General features: G+C 40.8%; 1 protein-coding gene across 1 annotated transcript in view; it reads left to right on the top strand.

The window, feature by feature from the left end:
- The first annotated feature begins 6,945 nt into the window (after positions 1-6,945).
- The window catches only part of hmga2 (high mobility group AT-hook 2), a 40,447-nt gene continuing 25,939 nt past the window's right edge, over positions 6,946-21,453 (top strand). The window contains exons 1-3 of the mRNA XM_049473342.1: positions 6,946-7,426; positions 9,603-9,689; positions 15,613-15,663. Coding sequence (XP_049329299.1) covers positions 7,301-7,426; positions 9,603-9,689; positions 15,613-15,663 — 264 coding nt within the window. The 5' untranslated portion in view covers positions 6,946-7,300. The remainder of the gene's footprint in view (positions 7,427-9,602; positions 9,690-15,612; positions 15,664-21,453) is intronic.

Raw genomic sequence — 21,453 nt, 5'->3', positions numbered from 1 at the left:
AGCAGCATTAATGCAGAAAATACATGGAGATCTTAGCACAACATATACTGCCTTTAGGACAAAATTTTTTATTGTCTGTCCATTTTTTAATGCATTTTTTAACAAGGCAATGCAAAAGCATGCTGCACACATTACAAAGGCAGGGTTGTGGAAAAAGAAGGTTCTGCAGTCCTGACCTGTCCCCAATAGGGAATGTGTGGACCATTTCGATAACACCTAAAATACTTTGCTTACAGGATCAAAATATGTTTTACGTGTTTAAGTCTATTTTTTTGGAATGTGTAGCAGTCCTAAAATACAGCAATGGATGAATATTGGCAAATGAAATTAGGTTGAAAACACAAACCAAGCTGAACCGCTTGAATCTTTGCCCAGGAGTGGCATAAAGTTATCCAAAAGCAGTGTGTAAGACGGGTGGAGGAGTACATGAAACGATGCATGAATACTGTGATTTAAAACCAGGGTTATTCCACCAAATATTGATTTCTGAATTTTAAAACTTTATGAATATGAACTTGTTTTCTTTGCATTATTTAAGCTGCATCTTTTTTTTTCAAACATTTCGTATTTTCTGCAAATAAATGCTCTAAATGACTATGTTTTTATTTGGAATTTGGGGAAAATGTATGTAGTTTATAGAATAAAACAGCAATGTTTGTTTTACCTAAACATATATCTATAAATAGCTAAATCAGACAAACTGATTCAGAAACTGAAGTGGTCTCTTAATTCTTTCCCAGAGCTGTATTGGGTTCATTTTGTCTACAATGAAATAAGTGTTTCAAATATAAGAAATCTGATTTAAGGTTGTATTTCCAGCCACATGATTTTTTTTTATTTTGCTTGATTACTGGCAGCAGTGATTGCTGGAGGACATAAACTATAATTGTTTGTAATTAATATTTTCTGCCTGTTGATGCATAATGATGTAATCGAAATATATATAAATTTTAAAGAAGGATAAATGATAAAGTTACGCTCTTACAAGCTCTTACAAAAAGTCTTGTGTTGTTTAAATGGTGTGATATGATGGACGGTGTTTAATATGACCTGGGATGAGAACTTTCGAGGTACCAACTTTCAGAATTTCAAATTGACAACCCTGGCTGTGAGTCTAAATAAAAAGTCTAACAAATATCGCTCTCAATAAAACAGCAAATACGAGGTTGACGTGGCAGATTTACAGTATTCGCTGAGTTGCCATGTGCAGTTTGCTTTTCTTTTTTCTCTGTGTGCTTCTGGAACTGGAAGACTGGAGCAGTCTGGGCCTGATGTGTGGCTACAGGGCCCTGGCAGACGGCTTCCATAAATGTATCTCACATGGCGGGGGCTGCTATGGAGGTGAAACGGTTAAACATTGACATCGGGTGGCGAGGGGTCTGCGTGGTTGGTCTCAAATCTTTTTAGTGTGCAGCAGTGGACGAGTTCTCCTACAATTTGCCCAGAGCTCTCCCCTCCTCTGTCCTAAGAGAAAAGAGAGAGAGAGAGAGAGAGAGGGAGAGTGAGTGAGCGGTTGGTGGGGGGGTTAAAGAGAGAAAGGGGGGGAGGAAATCTGTGTTCAACCCAAAGAATGTCTTTTGAGATGCACATGCTCCTTCTTTTTACACCCGCTGAGTGCTTTGTTCACCCGTCTTCACATTTGCACAGACTTGGGCTGCATGCAGGAGAGAATGCAGAAAAAAATACTGAGAAAATTGTCACTAAAAAAAAAAACACAACACACAAACACACGCGCGCGCGCACACACAGTGACTAAAAACACACTTTCCCATCCGCAGTGTCCTGCCCATGTCTGAAGGGAGGGAGATGATTCAGGGCTGTGTTAAGTGACAGGATGAACACACACTATTTTTCCCAGTCTGCTGAGGTCTGAAGTCACTGTGCTTTATAGTGAAGGTGTAATGGATCTTGGTGCTCGTGCTTTTCCACACTCACGCTGCAGCCTCTGCCTATTGATTGGACTCGTTTCACGCGCTCGCGCTCGCGACGCCGCTCTGTCTGCTGGGGCGGAGCCGAGAGAGAGAAAGAGAGAGAGAGAGAGAGAGACAGAGAGAGAAAGAGAGAGAGAGAGAGAGAGAGACATTCCTTTCAGCTCCACCTTCTTTTGGGGGGTCCGAGGGCTGTTTTTTATGAATGAACTGAATACCAACGACAAAAAAACGAGCATGCATCTCTCTCTCTCTCTCTCTCTCTCTCTCTCTCTCTCTCTCTTTCTCTGTCTCTCTCTCTTTCTCTCTCTCTCTCAGCACACAAGCCTGAACTTCTAACATGGTGAAGTGGACAAACTTGTTCCCACTGTTCCTCAGAAAAAGAGAGAGAGAGAAAGAGAAAGCCATTGAGAAAGGTGAAGAACTGGACCTGTACTCTTGACACACACACATTTAACATCATGTTAATACAGATAATAATAATAATAATACACACACTGCATTGCTAACTAATACACTTTCAGCATCTAATTACGATAAAAGTCCCCATAAGTGCAATGACATAATTATCTCATTTTTTAAAATCTCATAATTATTTACTTGGCCCCACCCACATTTAACATACGTATCCCTGTTTAATTTTCCGCTTATTTCAATCAAGTTTTAAAGGGAATTCTAAAAAAAAAAAAAAAAAAGATTTTTATTTGCACAATAGTTTATTTGTGGTCACACATTATAATTCACTAATTTCTGTTGAGATACCTTTTTAATTGGTGCAAGGTAATTGATTGATTCAGTTGCCTGCCAGTCAAAAAGTAGTGGGCGGGGCTAGGAGCTGCCTTTGGGAGCAGCAGAGAGAGAGATAGAGAGAGAGAGAGATGGCACAGCAGCTAGATTTGTGCTCAAAACATGTTTAAAATGTGTCTAACAGACAGTTAGTTAAACCTCCAGTGTGGTGTGAAAGCATCTCTGATGAGGTAAATTGTGTTTATGTTCTTGTAAGCTCGCCAAAATGGCATGTATTCAGCTATGCTAGCTAACTTAGTATGGCTAACATACTGTATGATGTAAAGCTGCTTGAGTGTTGAAATGTGTTTTTCTTAAAAAGTTTGCTTAGCTAAGCTTAACTGTGGAAGTACACGGACAGTGTTTCTGGAGAGCCCAGTGAGCTGCACAGAACTAAAGCTGCTGATAAGGGAGCTGCGCCTGACTCTAAAATAATAATAATAAATAATAAATTAAGTCACTTTTGTATGTTAAATTAGGTGTTTAACAAGCTGTTAAAAATACACCACGCTGCAGGAAATAGCATCTAATTCATTAAACATTTTTTTTTTTTACCAAAACGTATTATTTTAATTATCTTGACATTTTAGCAGGACAGGGTGGACAGCTAAAGCTTTACTTCTGCTAATATTAAGACAATACGAATAATATTAAGTGAAATTGCAGCAAGTGTTTTCAATTTCAGTACCATGTCTTGTCTGAATAGCATTCTATTAAGTAATCTAGCCTTCAATTTTATTGGGCTAAAATGCTAACCGCTAATGACAACACAGTTAAACACTCATATCAAGAAGTGAGAACATTGTCAGAGTGTAGACCACCTTCAAAGTAAGATAGTGTCCGGAGCAAGAAATCAGATCAGCATTTCTTTTATTTTGGACACAGGGAAAGTGTATCAATTATATTTATGGTTATTATGGGATTTTATGTTGTTTGTGGGATGTTTTCTGTGTGAAATATGTGTCATATTTCTTTGTGGTGGTTCTACTGGTGGAGACCCTTATTCACTGTCCACTACAACAATAGGAGGGCGAATAAGGGTCTCAAGCTTGGAGCCATCATTTGATGAGAAAACCATTGCTCATTTCAGTCCTTCACACTTTCTTCTGTTCTATATAAAGTTGTTTAACAGGACTATGTTCAGGCCTTGCTACTTGCTACTGCATGTCATTGAATGTACCTATGAAGACACAATCATTTCAGTCAGTTTTATCAAGAAGCCTTTCTGTTAAGAGTTAATCACAGGAGAACCCCGGAAGCAGTAGAAATTGATGATTATATTAAACTAAATTAACTATACCATATATTTTTAAATGTCTCCTCAAATGTTGATGTTTTTCTGTCCTAAAACTGTATTCATTAGGCATTTCTAAGAGCTGTACTCCTTAGAAATATGGGTACATGAAAACACATTAGCCTGTGTGCTGTATGTTGTAAGCCTTGTGTACTGTGTGGTCAGTGTTGTGGTACAGGTCAGGTCAAGCTCGAGAGCCGCTCATGCTCCCGCTGTCCGGTGAGTCAGGGCTCGCGGGCAGATCGTGGGAAAGTGGTTAAACGTAAAGGCGAGTGTGTTCCTTCTCTGCCGCTGTTGTTCTTGTGTAATTGATCTCAAAGCATGTCGATGAGCGGAAGCTTCAAAGCTCAGAGGCCTACTGGAGCCGGGGGTCGGGGCGCATGCTCAAGATCAGGATCAGGAGCGCACTTGGCTGTGTGATGCTGGCAGAAAACTAAAAAAGTTGCATATTAAAAAAATAAGTTTACATAGTTTGTACACTGGTTATAAGTCGATATAGATTACATTACAATTGAAAATGTTTTTTTTTTTTCAAATTAACTCTTTAAATGCATGCCTGAACTACTTTAGTTGCACCTACTGCTGACCTGAAGTAAATAGTAAAGAAGTAGAACTACTTTACTACTGTATTAATCCCTAGAACACTAACGCCAGGTGATTTTCACCCACAAAATTTTTCCATGTGATTTTCATTGTGTTGCTGCTGTCTGAGTTGCATGGGCTCACTGATATCATTAATGTTATGGTTGATTCCCTCCTCCTATCTATGTTTTTTTCAAGAGGCATGTATTCAGCTGATTTTTCATCCGATGTTAGTGATATAGAGTAACATATTTTATGGGTGTAATTTACCTGATGTTAGTGTTTGTGTGTTTAAATCAGGCGCTAACATGTCCAAGGAATGGATGGACCAAAGACCAAGTTTCCAGCAGCAGTTTTTTTTAGGACCTGTAAAGGATTACCTGATTTTCCAATAATTTTTCTGCTTTTTTATAGGGTCATCCATGGTACCTTTTTATTTTATGTTATATTGTATGTTGTAAATTTGAAAAAGGTGTCCAAAACTTGTCATACAGAGTATACCCAACGTTAGTGATGTTGTTACTAATTTTAACGTTAGTGTTCTACAAAAATGCTGCCATTTTTTTCTCCTACTTCCACCTGTACTTCACTACAATTTTATGTGCTATGTTAATTGTTACAATTATAAAAATGTTATGAATCATTTTAAACCCACATGATCGCTAAAGCCAGAGCAGTGGATGCTCTGCACTCTTACTGATAAGGCTGTCATGATAAAGCTGATCTTATAAGAAGACCTCGCTTCTCCTGTTCTGCCTTTTGCTTTGAGAACTTTTCAATGCTTTCTGTAATTACTATGTTACATTTCTGTAATTACTAAGACACAATACATTTTAGAATACTTGCAATACTTAAGACATAATGTGTAAGCTTAAAGTACACTTAATATTCTACTCAAGTCACTTTTTTAATAGAGCACTTAAACTTTTATTCAAATCTGGGTGTTTTGTACCTTGTACCTGCTGCTGACACAGAGGTGCAAATCCAACGATGCAGACAGCTTGCAAATGTAAAGAGACATTGCCCATAGAAAAGAACCAATTCCAAAGGATTTAAAACATTGCGCTTTGTATGTATTGTGAGGAAATGTACACTGTAAGTAGGGCTGCTGTTGCCTTGATTGTCAGAAGTGTAGAAGCGGGTAATGTAAAGGTAGCGAGTGCAGTTATTGTAAAATGTCTTCTCTCTCTCTTTCCCCCTCTCTTTCTCTGTTTCTATATCCCTGCTGGACCGGCTCCACTAACATGAATGGTGTGGGACACGTGAGTTTGGCTCGCTGTGCTCTCCCCTCTTAGCACCGCAGAATTTCTCATGTTTTCTGTGGCTCCCGTCCAGTTCTTTCTGTCTGTCTCTCTCTCTCTTTTTGCACCTCTATGCGCTGCCTCCCTCCTTCCCTCTTCCCCCATGTTATCCACCCACGGGGGAAAGTGATTTTGGTCCGTCTTGTTTTTGTGTGTTTAATGGATCTGCCTCCGCGTCGCCCAGTCACCGCCTTCAGTTCCGTGGGGGCAGTGTTTTTTTAAATGCCATCATTTCTTTCATTTTTGTGTGTGGGTGTGTGTGGGTATGTGTGTGTTTATTTATTTATTTTAATGAGTCAGCTGGTGTGGTGGTCTTTGCCAATCTGGACCTGTGTAGGGCTCACTCTCACTCTGCCATTGATCACAAGATGATTTTGTGCCACTTTAATCCAATGCCATGCACCCTGTTTTATTCTCGCTCCACCTCTATTACTCACTGAAGTTAACAACTCATCTTCTGTATAGCCTCTGCACACACACACACAATCATTCTTTCTTTCTATCTCTCTCTCTCTCTCTTACACACACACACACAATCCTTCTTTCTTTCTATCTCTCTCTCTCTTACACACACACATACATAGATTAATACACAGAGTCCATATTTTACTCTTTCACAAAAACACATCTCTCCATCTCTCTCTCTCTCACACACACTTTTTTCTTTCTATCTCTCTCTCTAACTTTCTTTCTCTCATACACACCTTTCTATCTGTCTGTCTCTATCTCTCTTACTCATATATGTTTTTTCTCTTTCTCTGCCTCTCTCCATCTCTCTGACAAACACACTTTTTCTCTCTCTCCATCTTTCTTGCTTACACTCATTAATTTTCATCTCTCTCCTTCCTTCACACTACTTTCTCTCTCTAACACACACATACAAACTCTCTCTTTCTCTCACTCTGTCTCCTCTCACTTTTCTCTCTCTCTCTCTCTCTCTCTCTGTCTCTCTCTCGCACTAATACACACACACCCACTCCTCTTGCTCACTCTATACCCTCCTCCTCCCCCCTGCCTCCCCCTCCCATCTCTCTCTCTCAGTCTTCCCTCTCTCTCTCTGTGCCAAATAGTCTAGTGTACTCGAAGGGGCAGCACGTGCTTCCTTCACTCCACTCCGCATCCTCCTCACCTCCCCCCCATAATTTTATTTTTATTATCATTCATCTATTATTACCAGTATTATTATTATTATTCACCGAGTCATCATCGCTGCTCGACCACCACAGCACACCCCCTCACCACCTTCCTCCTCCTCCTCCTCATCCACCTCCTCCTCCTCCACCGCCTCCTCCTCCTCCTCTCTCGTATTCCGCAGGACGTCCGGTGCTGCGCGAGTCACAGCCCGTGCTGCGGGAACGGACGGCGCACGAGGGGGATTTCTTGCACCCGCTTGGCTCCCAGGTGACGAGATGAGCGCGCGCGGAGAGCAAGGCGGAGAGGGCGGCAGCGGCGAGGCTTCGGGCTCTCAGGAGCAGCCCGGTCCCGCGGAGCCCCCCACCAAGCGGAGACCCGGCAGACCGAGGAAGCCGCAGCAGGTCAGTGTGGAGCTGGAGCTCGGCTATAGGGGGGTGGGTGATGATGGCGATTAGAAGGGATGAAAGGGGGTGACTGAGGGGTGTTGGGGTAAAGGGGGGTGCGTCTGTTTACATGCATGCGCGTGGGGTTCTCAGAAGGCGCGCCTCGATCGGTTTCTGTTGCATGAACGGACGGAAGCGCGAGCTGTGCCTTCGAGCGCGAGCGTCTCGATCGCGACGCTGACTGAACAAGAAGCTGCATGTATGTAACTTTATGTTGCGCGCGGACAGAGCTGACACGAGCTGAATGCTGAATTTATGCACGGTTCTCCATGTTGTGTGTGCGCGCGTCAGAATGAACGCCTCGCTTGAATGCGTGCATTTCCTCATAAAAAAAAAAAAACATAAATAAAAATAGAAAGCGTTGCAGGACTTTCACGAGCGTCTTGCACGGTTCATGCATGCATTGTGTTGTTTTGTGTAGTTGCACGCTTGCACTTGCCGGGGACACAGATTTTGCACGGTAAGCTCGGGCGCTGCGCCCCAGTGACCAAAACGCGACCCTCGACTGCGTAACCGCTTTGGCAGACCGGTTGCACGCGCGTGGAAGCGAACCGGAGCTGCACGCCGGAGAGTTTTGTGGTTAAAAACAAAAGACGCGGTTCGTTAGTGTGCAGTCGCGAGCGCAAACCGCGCTGCACGAGACGGAGTTACGAGGGGCAGAAAAATAACAGTGCAGAAACTGTAATAATAGCTATAGTAATGGTTGCAGTGCAGTCTGTTAGTTTGATCTGTATTACAGATAGATATCACGTGATTATGACCCTTAAATATATTATATATATTATATATTACTATACATTTTTATCTTTATTAAACAGACATGCATGTAATGTTTACAGAATTTGATAAATACACAGAAAGTAAATGTTAATTTAAATTACTTTACACTCTCAAAATAAATGGTACTGTCACTGGGATATAGTATCCTCAGCAGTACTCATGTCTTTAGTAGCTTTAGTTTAGGGACATATTTGTACTTAATTCCTTTGCAGTTGTTTTTTTTTCACTATACTTGAAGCTTCACAGTTGTAGCTGAATGAGCATGCTGTACTTTTGATTGTGCATTTACGCAGATTTTTTCGGGTTTTATTTTATATTTGATTAAATTGATTTAATGCTCTATAATTGTGAAAATATGCAAAAGTACAAAACTTTGTGAATGAATGCATGTGCATGAGTGACAAGAGAGTTCAAAACAACAGTGGAGAAAGTCGCCAATTGTTGCAATTCAATGCAATTTATTCAATTAGTCAGTTTGATCTGTATTACAGATGTCACGTGATTAAGGCCCTCTACTAATGATCCGTTTTATATAGACTGATATAAATAACCCTATATCGAATGGGCCTGCATGTGATATAGTGTATTAGTAGAATTTGATCAACAAAGAAATGTAAAAAAAATGTTTAAATAACTTTTCACTATACAAATAGTACACAATTGTTACTGGGGTGGTATACCTCTTGTTAATGCTGTATCTAGTATCTATAATTAATTAAGGGACAAAGTTCAACCTGAAGGATCATTCTGTACCTTTTTGGAGTACATTCACACTTGTAAATAAGCTTCATGTTTATAATGCTAATTAGTTGTGCAAATATTTTAAATAACAAACATGACTATGTTTCAATGTATGCATGCATTCTGTTTTTATATAAATCCATTTAAATCTTAAAATGCAATTTTAAAACAGGCATGCAACATTTCATGCATGTACTTATTTTGTCTCACATAAATCAAATTTTAGGGAGTTCATAATCTAATATTGTTTCCATTATGACATTTCATACAGTACTTTCCACTTACTGATCCCCTCATTTATCCATACATGAATTCTGATTGTACTCATGCATGCATGCACTCAGGCTCACCCCATTCACACACACACACTCACACACAATCCAAACCTTTGTCCATCTCTTCGGTTCTGACTCATAAATACTAGAGCACCAGTAAATGAGTGCATTATTGTGCACTTCTCTGGTCTTGGTGGGTGGGTGAATGGGTGGGGAGGGCAAGGAGGTGGGGGTCTGCAGTGGGCAGGGGAGCGCAAGGTGCTCTGTGTTTCTGTGTTGAAGGGTCGGCTTTTGTTTCCTGTCCTCACAGTCCCGTGTTCACCTCCTCTTCTCCTCAGGAACCCACGGGCGAGCCTGTCCCCAAACGACCGAGGGGCCGCCCCAAAGGAAGCAAGAACAAGGGCCCCTCCAAAGCAGCGCAGAAGGTGAGAAGCAGACTACTGCCGCACACCTCCACAGCCTCGGAAAACACACATGCATTAACTCCTGTGGCACCTCATTCACCACTGGTTGGCTGTGAAAATACACACACTCTCACACAGTCACACACACACACACTCTCTCTCTCTCTTTCTCTCTCTCACACACATAGTTTTTTCCTCTTGCATTCCTTCTGCATTCATGTTCTCATCCATGCTGTGTCCTCATGTGCCTCATTGGGCTTTATTGATAAAGAAGAAAGGCCTCAGACTCGTAAAGAAGGGCTTTGACTTTTGTAAATCAGTCAATTCTCCCGAGTTTAAAGGCATGTGGGGAATGTTAACTAGCTGAGTGTGTGTGTGTGTGTGTATGGTCATGTATGTGTGTATAAGCTGCAGGAACGTGTCCTTGCTGTCTCAGTTAGCAGATGCATCCATAATCGCAGCACTATATGATCCTGCAGCCTTAGTTCCTGATACAACCCACTAAACTGTTTAAATACACACACTATTCATATGCACTCTCCTATGCAAGAGTTCTTTGAGGGATGCTATAGAAGAATAAATATTGCTTCTATAAAAAAACACTTTTTGAAAAAGCTGTGGATCTGAATATTCTTTAAATTGAAAAAGAATCTCCTCACTGAAAGGTTTCTTTGTTGTTTAGATGTTCTCTTTTGGAAATGTGGGGCATTCCATTTCTGAAGTTGAGCAGGGCATTTAACATTCCTCAATCCACAGTCACATACCGGGAATATTATTATCATGTTATAAAGGGCATTACCACCCACAGTGGACAGCACAGTGGGTGGTAATGATGATGAAATGGGTAGAATTGTCTGAGTGAGCTGAGTGGACCAGCGGTCTAATGCACTGCCACTATAAACGGGAGGTCGCAGGTTTGAATCCCATTTATGTAGCGCCCAAAGTGGCCCAATTGGCGGGTGGGAAGGCACTAGCCGCTCAGACAGTGATGCATCAGCAGAAGCTAAAAAAAACGTTGTGACTGACTTCACATGTGTCGGAGGAGGCATGTGCTCGTCCTCACCCTCCTAGGGTCGCAGGCGTCCTACTAATGGGGATGAACAAAGGGGTGGGACAGTTGGATAGCCAAATAGGGAGAAAATGGGAAAAAATAAGAGTTAGAAATAAGTACAAACAGACAAGCAACTGTTAGAAATCACATTCATATTACATGCAAGAGGTTCGCTGCATCAATCATTTGCTTCCATTTGACGTGGCAAAAGTCAAGGGACACTGTACTAGCTCATATCCCATGACGTGACATATGTCACTGTAACACATACAGCTCTCTAGGTCGGCCACTGATGAAGTCCTTAACAACAAGCCCCAATTTTTTTTGTGTGTGTGGTCTGGTCTGGCCTGCTGCTTGTGGGAAGTCCCCCTGACATCAACTGCAATCTTTGGTTTAAAAGTATTAGTGTGTGTGTGATTCTCATCTGCGAGCCATGGCATGGGGGGGAGTTTGGATGTCTTCATTCATCTGCTGGTGGTAGGAGGAGGAGGAGGAGAAGGCGGTGGGGGATCAGGCTGTGTTAATGACTCGCTGACAGCTCGGCTTGCTCTCTTCCGCATTAAGGTACCACTGTAAACAGTCACGGGCCCGCTTTTGAAAAGCCCAAGCACTTTTCTGCTGCCGTAATCCTGTTTCATCTCATTTGGCGTTGTTATGATAAACAGTGCACAGATAAATCTGCTAAGATGAAAGGAGTCGAAATCGCCAAGGCGCCTGACTAGGAACACTTTTCACAAGGTTTGCTCTCCCACCCGGAATCAATCATCCTCATCGGCTCCTACCGCTTTAATGATTGAAATGAAGTGTTCATCCCCGGAGTTTAAAAGCACTGCTCCTCACTCTGACCCCCAAACTGTTACCCAAACGCTGCTGTCTAAACCAAACAGAGAAGAGACTCAACATGGGGGCTTCTTCAGTATTGTTGAGGGCCTGATATGGGTAAAAGAACATACTGTATACTGGTGGGAGCACCCGCACCCTCTCGTCTTTCATTTTCATTGCTGTCCAATGGAAAACATGAATGTCCAAAACGGTGACTTGACCTACTGGTGACTTGACTTTATATGGAAGTTAATGTACAAACAAGAGTTCATTTCAGATATGTTTATAACATTCCTATAAGTCTATTCACATAGATTTCTATAAATAATATAGAGTAAAGCTCATGCACAGCAGTTTTTTAAGCACTGTGATCATCACCATTGCTTCCTCAAAGATTACACTGTGGAGTGAACAGACGGAAAGAAACAGAAAAAAAAATACTGAGCTGTTTTGTACTGATTTGTTTGACTGGGTTCTTAGATAACAGTAGGATGTTTGGTCTGGAAGCAGCTCTGTGCTGCAGAAATGCAACATAGGCAACATTCACACAGTGGCCCAAATCTGAGCTTCTCACCAAATTCAAGTCTTTTGGGTCTCGTTAATGGGACCCATGCTCCACATTCTTTTAAACAGTTTACTCTCCAAAACTGATGCCCATGCGCAAAATAAGTCATCAAATTAGCAAGGAGGTTTAGTGCCTGAGAGCTGGGCTTTTAGAATGCATTCAGGCTCTCTGTAAGAAAAAAAGCAAATTATTCATCCACACCCTCTTCTTCAATTTGCCTCTTTAGTTTCTTAGCTGCGTTTAGAAATTTCTTAAAAAACTGAGCTGTTCCAAAATGTTCCTTCTAATTTAGTTTGAAGAGAGATATCACCCCAAACATGTATGAGGTCTGTTATTTCACTATACAGCCACTTAAAACCTCCCTTGCCTACGTTGTGCATTTTTCCTTCTCCTCAGTGAATGTCTTGATGTAAAAAATCACATGAATTCTGCAGTGTTTTGGATATGTGTTCAATTTACATACCACATCAGTGTGACCCAAATCAGATTTGACAGATTTAGTGTATTTGTTTGCAGCTTACAGTGCCAAAATTATAACATTTCTGTGTCACATAAAAAAAAAATCAGATCACTTTTAACTTGTGTGTGAACGTAGACATGAATAGCTATGAATAGCTGTTTAAACCATTTTCTATTGGTCAACCAATTACAATCTATTATCTACTTAATAAGGTATATGTGATATCAAGAAACAGCAGAACATCTCTTGCAAAAAAGGCAGAACAATGAAAAAAGTTATATGTGATATGAGAACCTGCTTGTTCATTAGGTAAAGTAGGGGTCAAAGTAGTACTTCGTAATATTTTAAAGACAATAAAGGTTTAAGATCAACTAAAAAAAACATAGAATAACTATTTCATTAAGATATTTCAATAGATTAAAGGTATATAATACTGCTGTGAAAGCATAACTACAGTTTAGATCCAAACTAATTCTCATAAATAAAAAAAGGTTTAACTCCATCTTTGAATTCTTCCCTAATGCAGCTGCCTCTCAGCAGTTTATAGCTCTTCCGTTCACAGCTCTTAATTACCAAAGCACTGCTCCAAAATATAGACCAGATCATATGAACAGGCTGGGCTAAATCTGGAAGGATGACCTCGCCAGTTGTTAACACGGTCTTATCCACGTTCAAAAATCCCCCACGCACTCTGATCATCTGCTCAATACATTGGCCCCTAATGAAGAGCCAGAATATTTTCCATAGAGCGGTCATTGTTGAACTTGATACAATGGACCTGGGGCTAATTTTAAACCCTCCCTTTAGAAAACCGGGTCTAGCTGGGCAAGTCAGGCTCGCCTCTACCTCCCCCCACTTGCCCCACAACCCCTGTACCCTTAATGAGCAGTAGTCCCTCCCCTTAGGCCTGCATGCCAGAGTGTCCTCGTGTCAAGGAGGGGTGATTAAGTGCGGCAAGTATCTTTTCGAAGCTGGCCACTAGGAGTGCGCATGCAGTGAGTGCAAGACTGGGCTGCAGGGCTGGACCAGACACACAAAAGCAGCCATGATTAATTGATCAAGGTGTAGGTTTACAGACCATTAAATATCCCAATTAAAAATGCAGCATCCCAAACGGAGAACGGGGTAAGGAGACACAGATTGGCCATGCAGACAGACAGCCAGAGACAGTGGCAAGTAGAGCGACATAAAGGAGAGACACCCGAGGCCTCATGACCCAAGTGCTACCTTTGCTTTGTTTACACAAGTTAGGGTTCGAGCTAAAGAACATGCTCCTAAAAATCATTGTACAGTGAGCAGAAGTGTTCAGCTGAATCCTAAAACAGTCCAAGTCATCCTCTCGCTCCAGAATTTGATATGCCATGTCTAAAGCATGCAAGTTGTATGAGTTAGCGAAGCGGTCAGATGTGAAGTGAAGCACTGAGGTGATTGGCGGTCTGCAGTCAGACTGGGGATGAGCTCGAGGAGGCCGGCTCCTCTCTCAAAGCTCGGCCACAACGATTCCCGTGACACTTGGGCTAATGTTTCGCCTGCCCGGCCAGGCCTTTGCCGAGGACTGGGATAAAGCGTCCTTAGGGTATTTAAAACAAACTGCGCTTGTTGGAGGAGCGGTAACGCGAGCCACCACAATGCCACCCTTAACCAGTCAGGGCAAGCATAGTGAAGTGAGCAGGGGCAGAACCCGTCACACACATACATCGCTGATCACTCTTTCTGCAGAGAAGAGAAGAGCCCGAGAGAACGAGAGAGAGATAGTAAGAGAGACAGTGGATATGCTATTTGCCATCATATTGACCAAAATAATATATTATATAAGCAGAATATACCAAATTTTGGCACCATTTCAAGGTTCAGAGTTTGTGTGTGTCTTGAACTAGCAACTGGACTTGATGATTGGTGGAACAAAAATGTGAATTGAGAATATTTTGAAATCGTTTACAGAGGTGGCGAGGTTCCAAACAAATGTTCCAAACTTTACATTGGTTTGTATGTTCCAGACTTGATGTAATTGGTACACCACCACTGATCTGTGGTGGTACCTTTGGCACCTGCCAGTCCTGTGCGTGTCATTCTGAGAATTCATAGATGTTTGATGATTTGGCTAAGGTTACCTTCAGGCCTCTGCACAACAAAAGCCTGCAGCCCAGGAGAGCACTTTATATCCTATTAATTATTGAGATGCGTCTTGTCTTGTTAATTGTCTTCGACTGCCGCCGGCAGGGCACCTACTCAGGGCAGTGGAAGTCACCTAACATGGTGAGAGCTTTCTGCTTTCAACAGCTTCTAAATGACCTCAGTTATGAAATCAGATCACTGAGAGGCAGGCATGCTTTCATATCAAAGGTGCTGCCAGAGATCTCATTAATGCATTTGATGAGTTCAGAAAGGTCTGCTCTGGTACACTTTTTATTTTATTATAGATGGAATAAATTATTGAGTATGAAGCTCTTTAGTCTTTTTAGAGCTTTTAAAATTCAAGGTGTTATCGTCAATGCGCCTAACGTTTCTTTCTACTGCTGATATTTCTCACATGGCCAGGCCGAACAACCAGGGCAAATCGAGATGAGACAATTAAGTGGCGTGCTCATATCAACTTTAAGCTGATGAAAGAAATCTCAGAAATCCTAGATATTCCATATCAGTGCCTGGCCCGTTCCTGAGTGGTCCATAGTGTGATCCAAACCCCATAACTGTCCGTCACACTGCTTATCTGGACCGCGCGCCTGCTGATAATGGTGCTCTCATTTACACGTGAATGGCATAAAATTCCTCCAGTGAAATATTATGCTGCCCAGGCTGGGAACAACCTCCGCACACCCGCAGCAACATAGACAGCTCCTTGTCAGAGGCCTGGATATACCTTACACAGCCAAGCACCGGTTGGTGCTGCTCGAATAAAAGACAAGAAGCCCCCTATTCACTGTCCTTTTATAAAAAGAAAAAAAAATTACCCAGTGGGGAAAACCTGGGCTCTGACATGTTGTGTCCGTGTTCGTATTTGGTAGAAACGAATGTCGCTAATTTGTATTTGTTGATTTGTTCACAGAAAGCTGAGACCACGGGGGAGAAGAGACCCAGAGGAAGACCAAGGAAATGGGTAGGTTTTTTTATTGCCATCTTTGAGAAATCATGGGCCTCTTTTCCACTGTAGGTCCAAGGAGTTACTAGTGCTCCAGTGTACCATTCCACATCAGCATGGACCAGTTTGCCCAGTTACAGTCTCTATCCAACATCACAGCCTGGCTAGCCAATATGTAGATTTAAACTCTCTAACTGTACAGTTCGGTGGCCCCAAGTAGTGTTAACTAACCATGCTGAGAAAACCCGCTATTGAGTATTTACTGTATATATTGGTTAAAGGTAGGAGGTTCATCACCTCACAAATATATTTAAATAGTAACTCTTTTTCCAAAATCAATGCTATTAAAAAAAGAAGCTGTCTCTACTGTCCAGGCAATGCATTCTACGAGATTTTGAAGCATTGCTATAAGGATTTAATTGCATTCAGTGATGTACAAGAGCATTAGTACCATCAGTTTGTTGAAAGATCATCACAAAAAAATAATGGATGAAGCACCATCCAATCATTCCAGAGAACTGAGCTCCATGGTGCCAATAGGTTTATGTTTGTCTGCTCCAGAGAGTTCCATTCTATTGGCAATACAGTATTTGTTCTTCAGGAACTAGACAGTGTTATGTGTGCATGTGTGCATTTACACATTCTATCAGCATTCTATTAATGCAAACTGACAAGGGTAGCTGAATGCATTCATTTTGATAACATTTGGATATCTAGTGTACTTTTTCTTTCTAACCAAAAGTCAGCCTGTAGCCTGTTTTCCAGCTTAATATATTTTCCAACAAACAGGTTCCACCAAATGATTGTTTATAAAGCTCACAACTGTCTACAAACACACTCTGAATTATAGTTTTTCTGATTATTGTTGTTTGCTGTTTGAAATAGTAGATTACATTTATTTCCAGCCGCTTCTCACAGTAGATTTCTATGGCGGCTGGCAACCGTATTGATAATGCGGTTTTAAACACACTTCAGGCATGTTTGGGGGGCCCAGATTAGGCCTAGTCATGGACTAAAAGGATTTTCTTCAACGGGGAATCGCCATCAATCACTGCAATTTAATCCAGGGCTAGGCTTAAGGCTGTGCCTGGGAAAGCACCGCAGACTCTGTACTCAGCCTCGCCGCTGCTCGCTCGCTTGTCACTGTGTGCTTAACGAGATTGTGCAAATGTTTGTGTTATCAGTTAAAGAAAATGTTTAGACTTCAAGCTGACCACAGCTACACTTCAGTAATTCCGTAGACAGCTTAAAAACCGTGTGTGTTTATCAGCCCGTAAGTGACACGCTTGATTGATGGCACTGGGGTGGGTTAAAGGGGGGAGAGCAGGCTGTTAAAAAAAAGTGCCACCAGGAAAACTGTGAGCAGATATGAGGGAATGGGAACATTATGTATTCCTGCATGCCTGTGTATTCTCTCTCTCTCTCGCTCTTTGTCCTTGTGGTGTTTCTGCTCTGGCCTGCAGACCTCCAAACTGATTTGAGGGATTCAGTTGTATGTAGAAACAGGTTTGATGTGTTTTGTATGCGTTGAATGGGGATTTTTCATGGAGCAGCATTAGCGTGTAGCAGTTTAATTTTTTTCATATGTCGTTTTCATAATATGTCCATAATATGTCCATACCACGGTATACGGTATTACTGGAGGCAGAGATTTGCGTAAACTGCTATATTTTTGTACGTTTTTTGTGTCTACAGTCCTATCCTATTCTGGGTTATTTTTAAATCCAAAATAGTCAAATACAACGTTCAGTTTGTTTACAGACTAAGTAAACACTGCACAAACCTTAAAATCAGTCCTACATAAATGCTAAACCATCAGTTTCACGACTAAAAAATGTTAAGCACAGCTAATCAGAGAAATCACTTAGCTAGCATGATAGCTAATATTCTAACATTCACTACAGAACACAATGAAGTCTTTTTGACGGTAACTCCTCTTATATACATGCTTATAACTGATGAGAATAATAGTGTGGGTGGGTTCTGTAGATTACTTGCCTAGCTAATACAGTATCAGACAGCTTAGTACAGCTGTTTTGACTAACTAACCATTTTTTTGTCTTAGTTTGTGAGCTAGATAACGTTAGCTCACAGAATATCTGCTAACACCACAGCACAGACCAATAACTTTAGCAAACAGGCTAACCGCTAACAGTACAGATTATGTTATCTAAACAGGCTAACTGCTAACAGAACAGCATAGCTAACAAGCTAATTCCAAACAACACTGCACAGCCCGTGTTTCATATAAATGAGGCTCAATTCAAACATGTCTAAAAAAAAAACTTCAAACCTGTGCACATAATTGAGTGAATGATCTCAGGAGGGTTTTAAGGCACACCTTGCACACTCCTATTTGCAGGTTTAGTCGCTTTGCCTAAAATTTAAATTACGTCGCCCTGGGGTTTTTTCCTGCCTGTTTTTAGAGAGTGACTTAAATGTAGTGATTTCCCACAGCGCCCCCATCCTGTGGCCATCTTAAAGGCACACAAATAAATAAATAAGCTATACTGGCCTCTATTATTGAGACACAGGGACACACATTGGTCAAGAAATACTGTCCTTATTTGGTTATACTGTTATAGTGGTTTTATACACTGTAAAAAACAGAGGTACGATATGAGTACTTTTTTGTACTCAAAGGTACACTCTTCATAATTGTACCCTCAAAGGTACAATTAGTACAAAGTAATTTCTAACAGAAATAAGTACAAATTTGTACCATTTAACCAGCCAAAGGGTACATTCAGTATTCTGTAACACTGTACTAATAAACAAGATATATTTTAATTGCACATTTTTTATTTGGAAGCCAGACCATTTTCGATCATCAAGTTCTAGACACATATTTAGTTGATGGTAATGTTTATAATTTTTATAATCTTTACTGGCACAAAAACCATGGGTACAACCCATGGGTTTCTTAGAGTGTACCGTTGCATTGAGTAGTACCATTATACTGCCCAAGTTTGTCGAACATGCTGCTTAAGCAAGAGTGTAATTTATATATATTTCCTTACACTCTTAAAATTATGGTGCTTCAAACTAGGGCTGCATGATATTGGGGAAAAAACTGATATTGCCATATTTTATTGTTCTGTGATATATTACGATATTAAAAAATACAAGATACATTTTCACCAGATTTCACCAGAACTTAATATATTAATAATGCACTCTATGTATCCAAGATTGGAGTAAAATAAATGGACCACACAGAGTTATACGATACGGTATACAAGAAAAAAGCAAAACAAATTTTGAGACAGGTTTCCTATCATTTTATTTGAACAGAGAGTTGTGCAAGTCTCAGTATCATTAAAGTTGTACCATCATGTGTATAATTTGATTTACTGGGCACACATTTTAAAGATATAAACATTATTTTGCAGCCTAAATTTACATGGATTTGCTATCTGGTTAAATGTAGGTTGTGTCTTAATATCTAAAATCATCTGTCGTTGATATTTTGTTAGTTTTAAATTGTAATGCTTAACTTATTGTTGCTCAGACTTTTTTCAAAGCTTTAATTGAGGTGCACAGACCAAAAAAACACATTAGAATAGTTAATCAATTTGTTTTTAAATTAATCGACTAACCAAAGATAGAATCATTAGGTTAAATACATTAAAACATGTATCCCTACATGCAGTGCCTGCTGGGTGTGAAGAACTGTTGAATGCAAAGAAGTGTTCCCTTCACTGGTGACTATCATGGGGCTTTCCTACGATTCTGGCAGTTTTGTGTCAGCTTCAAAACTCGTTATATGTCATGTTATGAAGTCACAACGAGTATTAAACCAATTCATTTTAATAGTATTAAAACATTTCTCCTTGCTGCAGCTTTGCAGACATTTGTGGCCAATCAAGTAGAGTCTTCATCCCTGCATGCATTCATATCTATAACAGAAACTTGGACTGGTTAGCAGGAATGATGTATTCTACAGAGAAATGAGCACGTTTGTATTGGAGGAAAACAAACGTGCTTACTGCTTACAGCTTACTGTATCATCCAGGAATGCGATTTGGGTCACATGTGAGCTGAGCAGATCCAAAACACCCTTGGCTTTCATGTGCCTGGCCACCCCCTTCAGCTAGCATTGTAAAGCACTTCTCTGTAATTGAGCGTCTTTGTGTGTGTCATAACTTTAATATGAGTTGAAAAGATGAAAAGGTAAGGGATCTGGTTGCAGGGACTGCTTTCCTCCACCCAGAAGTGGAATATGGTGGAGTTGGGGGTGGGGGTGGTGGGGTCTGCAGTGCGAGGCTATCACTGTGGCTGTTACAGCTGCTGACTGCCACTGAACTCTTTGGACCGGGCTGATAAAGAAGGACCCGTTTATTGCACTTTTCTGGGCCGATGCCCTGAGGCGCATTCGGCTGCTCTTTCATGGTGTCTGCGTGCTGCAGGTACAAACACCTACGCAGTACATCGCCCACACACACACACACACTCACTCACACACACACAAACAAATGCTCTGTCCACCCACACACTGATGTCACTGAGTCCTGAACAAATAGAGAATAGAGTGCATTACAAACGCCGCTTTTCTCACACAGGCCAGAAAAGGGCTGCGGAAAGTGATACGTCAGAATTGAAATTAAAGCTGGAACGAAACTGTATGCTCCGATCAACTCAAGAGTATGAGAGCGACCTTTGTTGACCGTGGTTTTAGATGTTAACCTTACAATCCAATAAAACAAAACAAAGGTCAGCTTCTGTAAAGGCAAAAGTTAGTGAGTGACCAGGAGTAGGTTGTGGAACCAGATGAGAAAGAAAATGAAAAAACTATGCCAATGTTTTATAACAGCTAATAATGGCATTTTAGGTTTGTAATCTATTTAAACATAATGACATTGGTATTAGTTAATAATACTTAATCATTTGTAAAATGTAATTAGTTAATTAAGAGTTAGGATAAAGTTAGAACAGACACACATTCACTACTTAAAATGCCTAAAATTAGAATAAAGTGTTGCAGATAAGCTACAGATGATTTAGTTTAAGTTTGCGTGATTGTTGAAGTAAGTTGTGTGACCATGATACGATCCAATGGGTGTAGATGCAGAGGAGTCAGAACTGTCCACAAACTAATAATTATAACAATATTCTAATCTGTAGATTTTGTAGATCTACATATTTAAGTTTAATTTAGGAGTTTCTCCACAAGAGGGCAGAAGTATGACTCGTAGTCTTCAATTGGTGCGCACCATTTGAAAAGAAGTGTAATACACCCGTGATGAATGTGCTCTTGTTAGCAGCTACAAAAAGCAAATGTATAATACACTCTATGCTATACTGTACAATAATATATATATAGTTAGCTGGAATATTGGAGTCCTAGATCTTTCTTAGAATTCTCTTGAAATGTGTTTTAGATTTAATGTAATCGCTCCAAGTGTCTTTTCATGCCTTGTTTATAGTATGTTGGCAAAACTCACAGAAAAGCTGTTTTCCTCATTCATAAATATTTTGCATTTCTCAATGCTGTTGGCATTCCCAAAGCTAGTCTGTTCACCATTGCATTCACATGCAATACACTGTAATGTACATGATGTACGTTTTTCTGTCTTTATATCTGAAATCTAAGGGCCCTTATAGTATAACATAATAATAATAATAATAATGTTACGTGTTGCTGTCGATTTGCCATCTATGTGTGAGTGCAGAGGCAGGGATGGTGATGTGGTCCTCGATTGAGGCAGGCCAAGGTTGGAGGATTTGAAAACATCCTGTGACACAGAGTGAGCTGTGCAGTGGAAGGCTCGCTGATGTGTTGGCAGTGAGTTTATGAATGAGAGCGAG

The sequence above is a fragment of the Astyanax mexicanus genome, chromosome 2, assembly GCF_023375975.1.
Source record: "Astyanax mexicanus isolate ESR-SI-001 chromosome 2, AstMex3_surface, whole genome shotgun sequence".
In the NCBI taxonomy this organism is placed as follows: Eukaryota; Metazoa; Chordata; class Actinopteri; order Characiformes; family Acestrorhamphidae; genus Astyanax; species Astyanax mexicanus.
The sequence above is the reverse complement of the archived record's forward strand: the minus strand, read 5'-3'. Positions and strand labels throughout refer to the sequence as shown.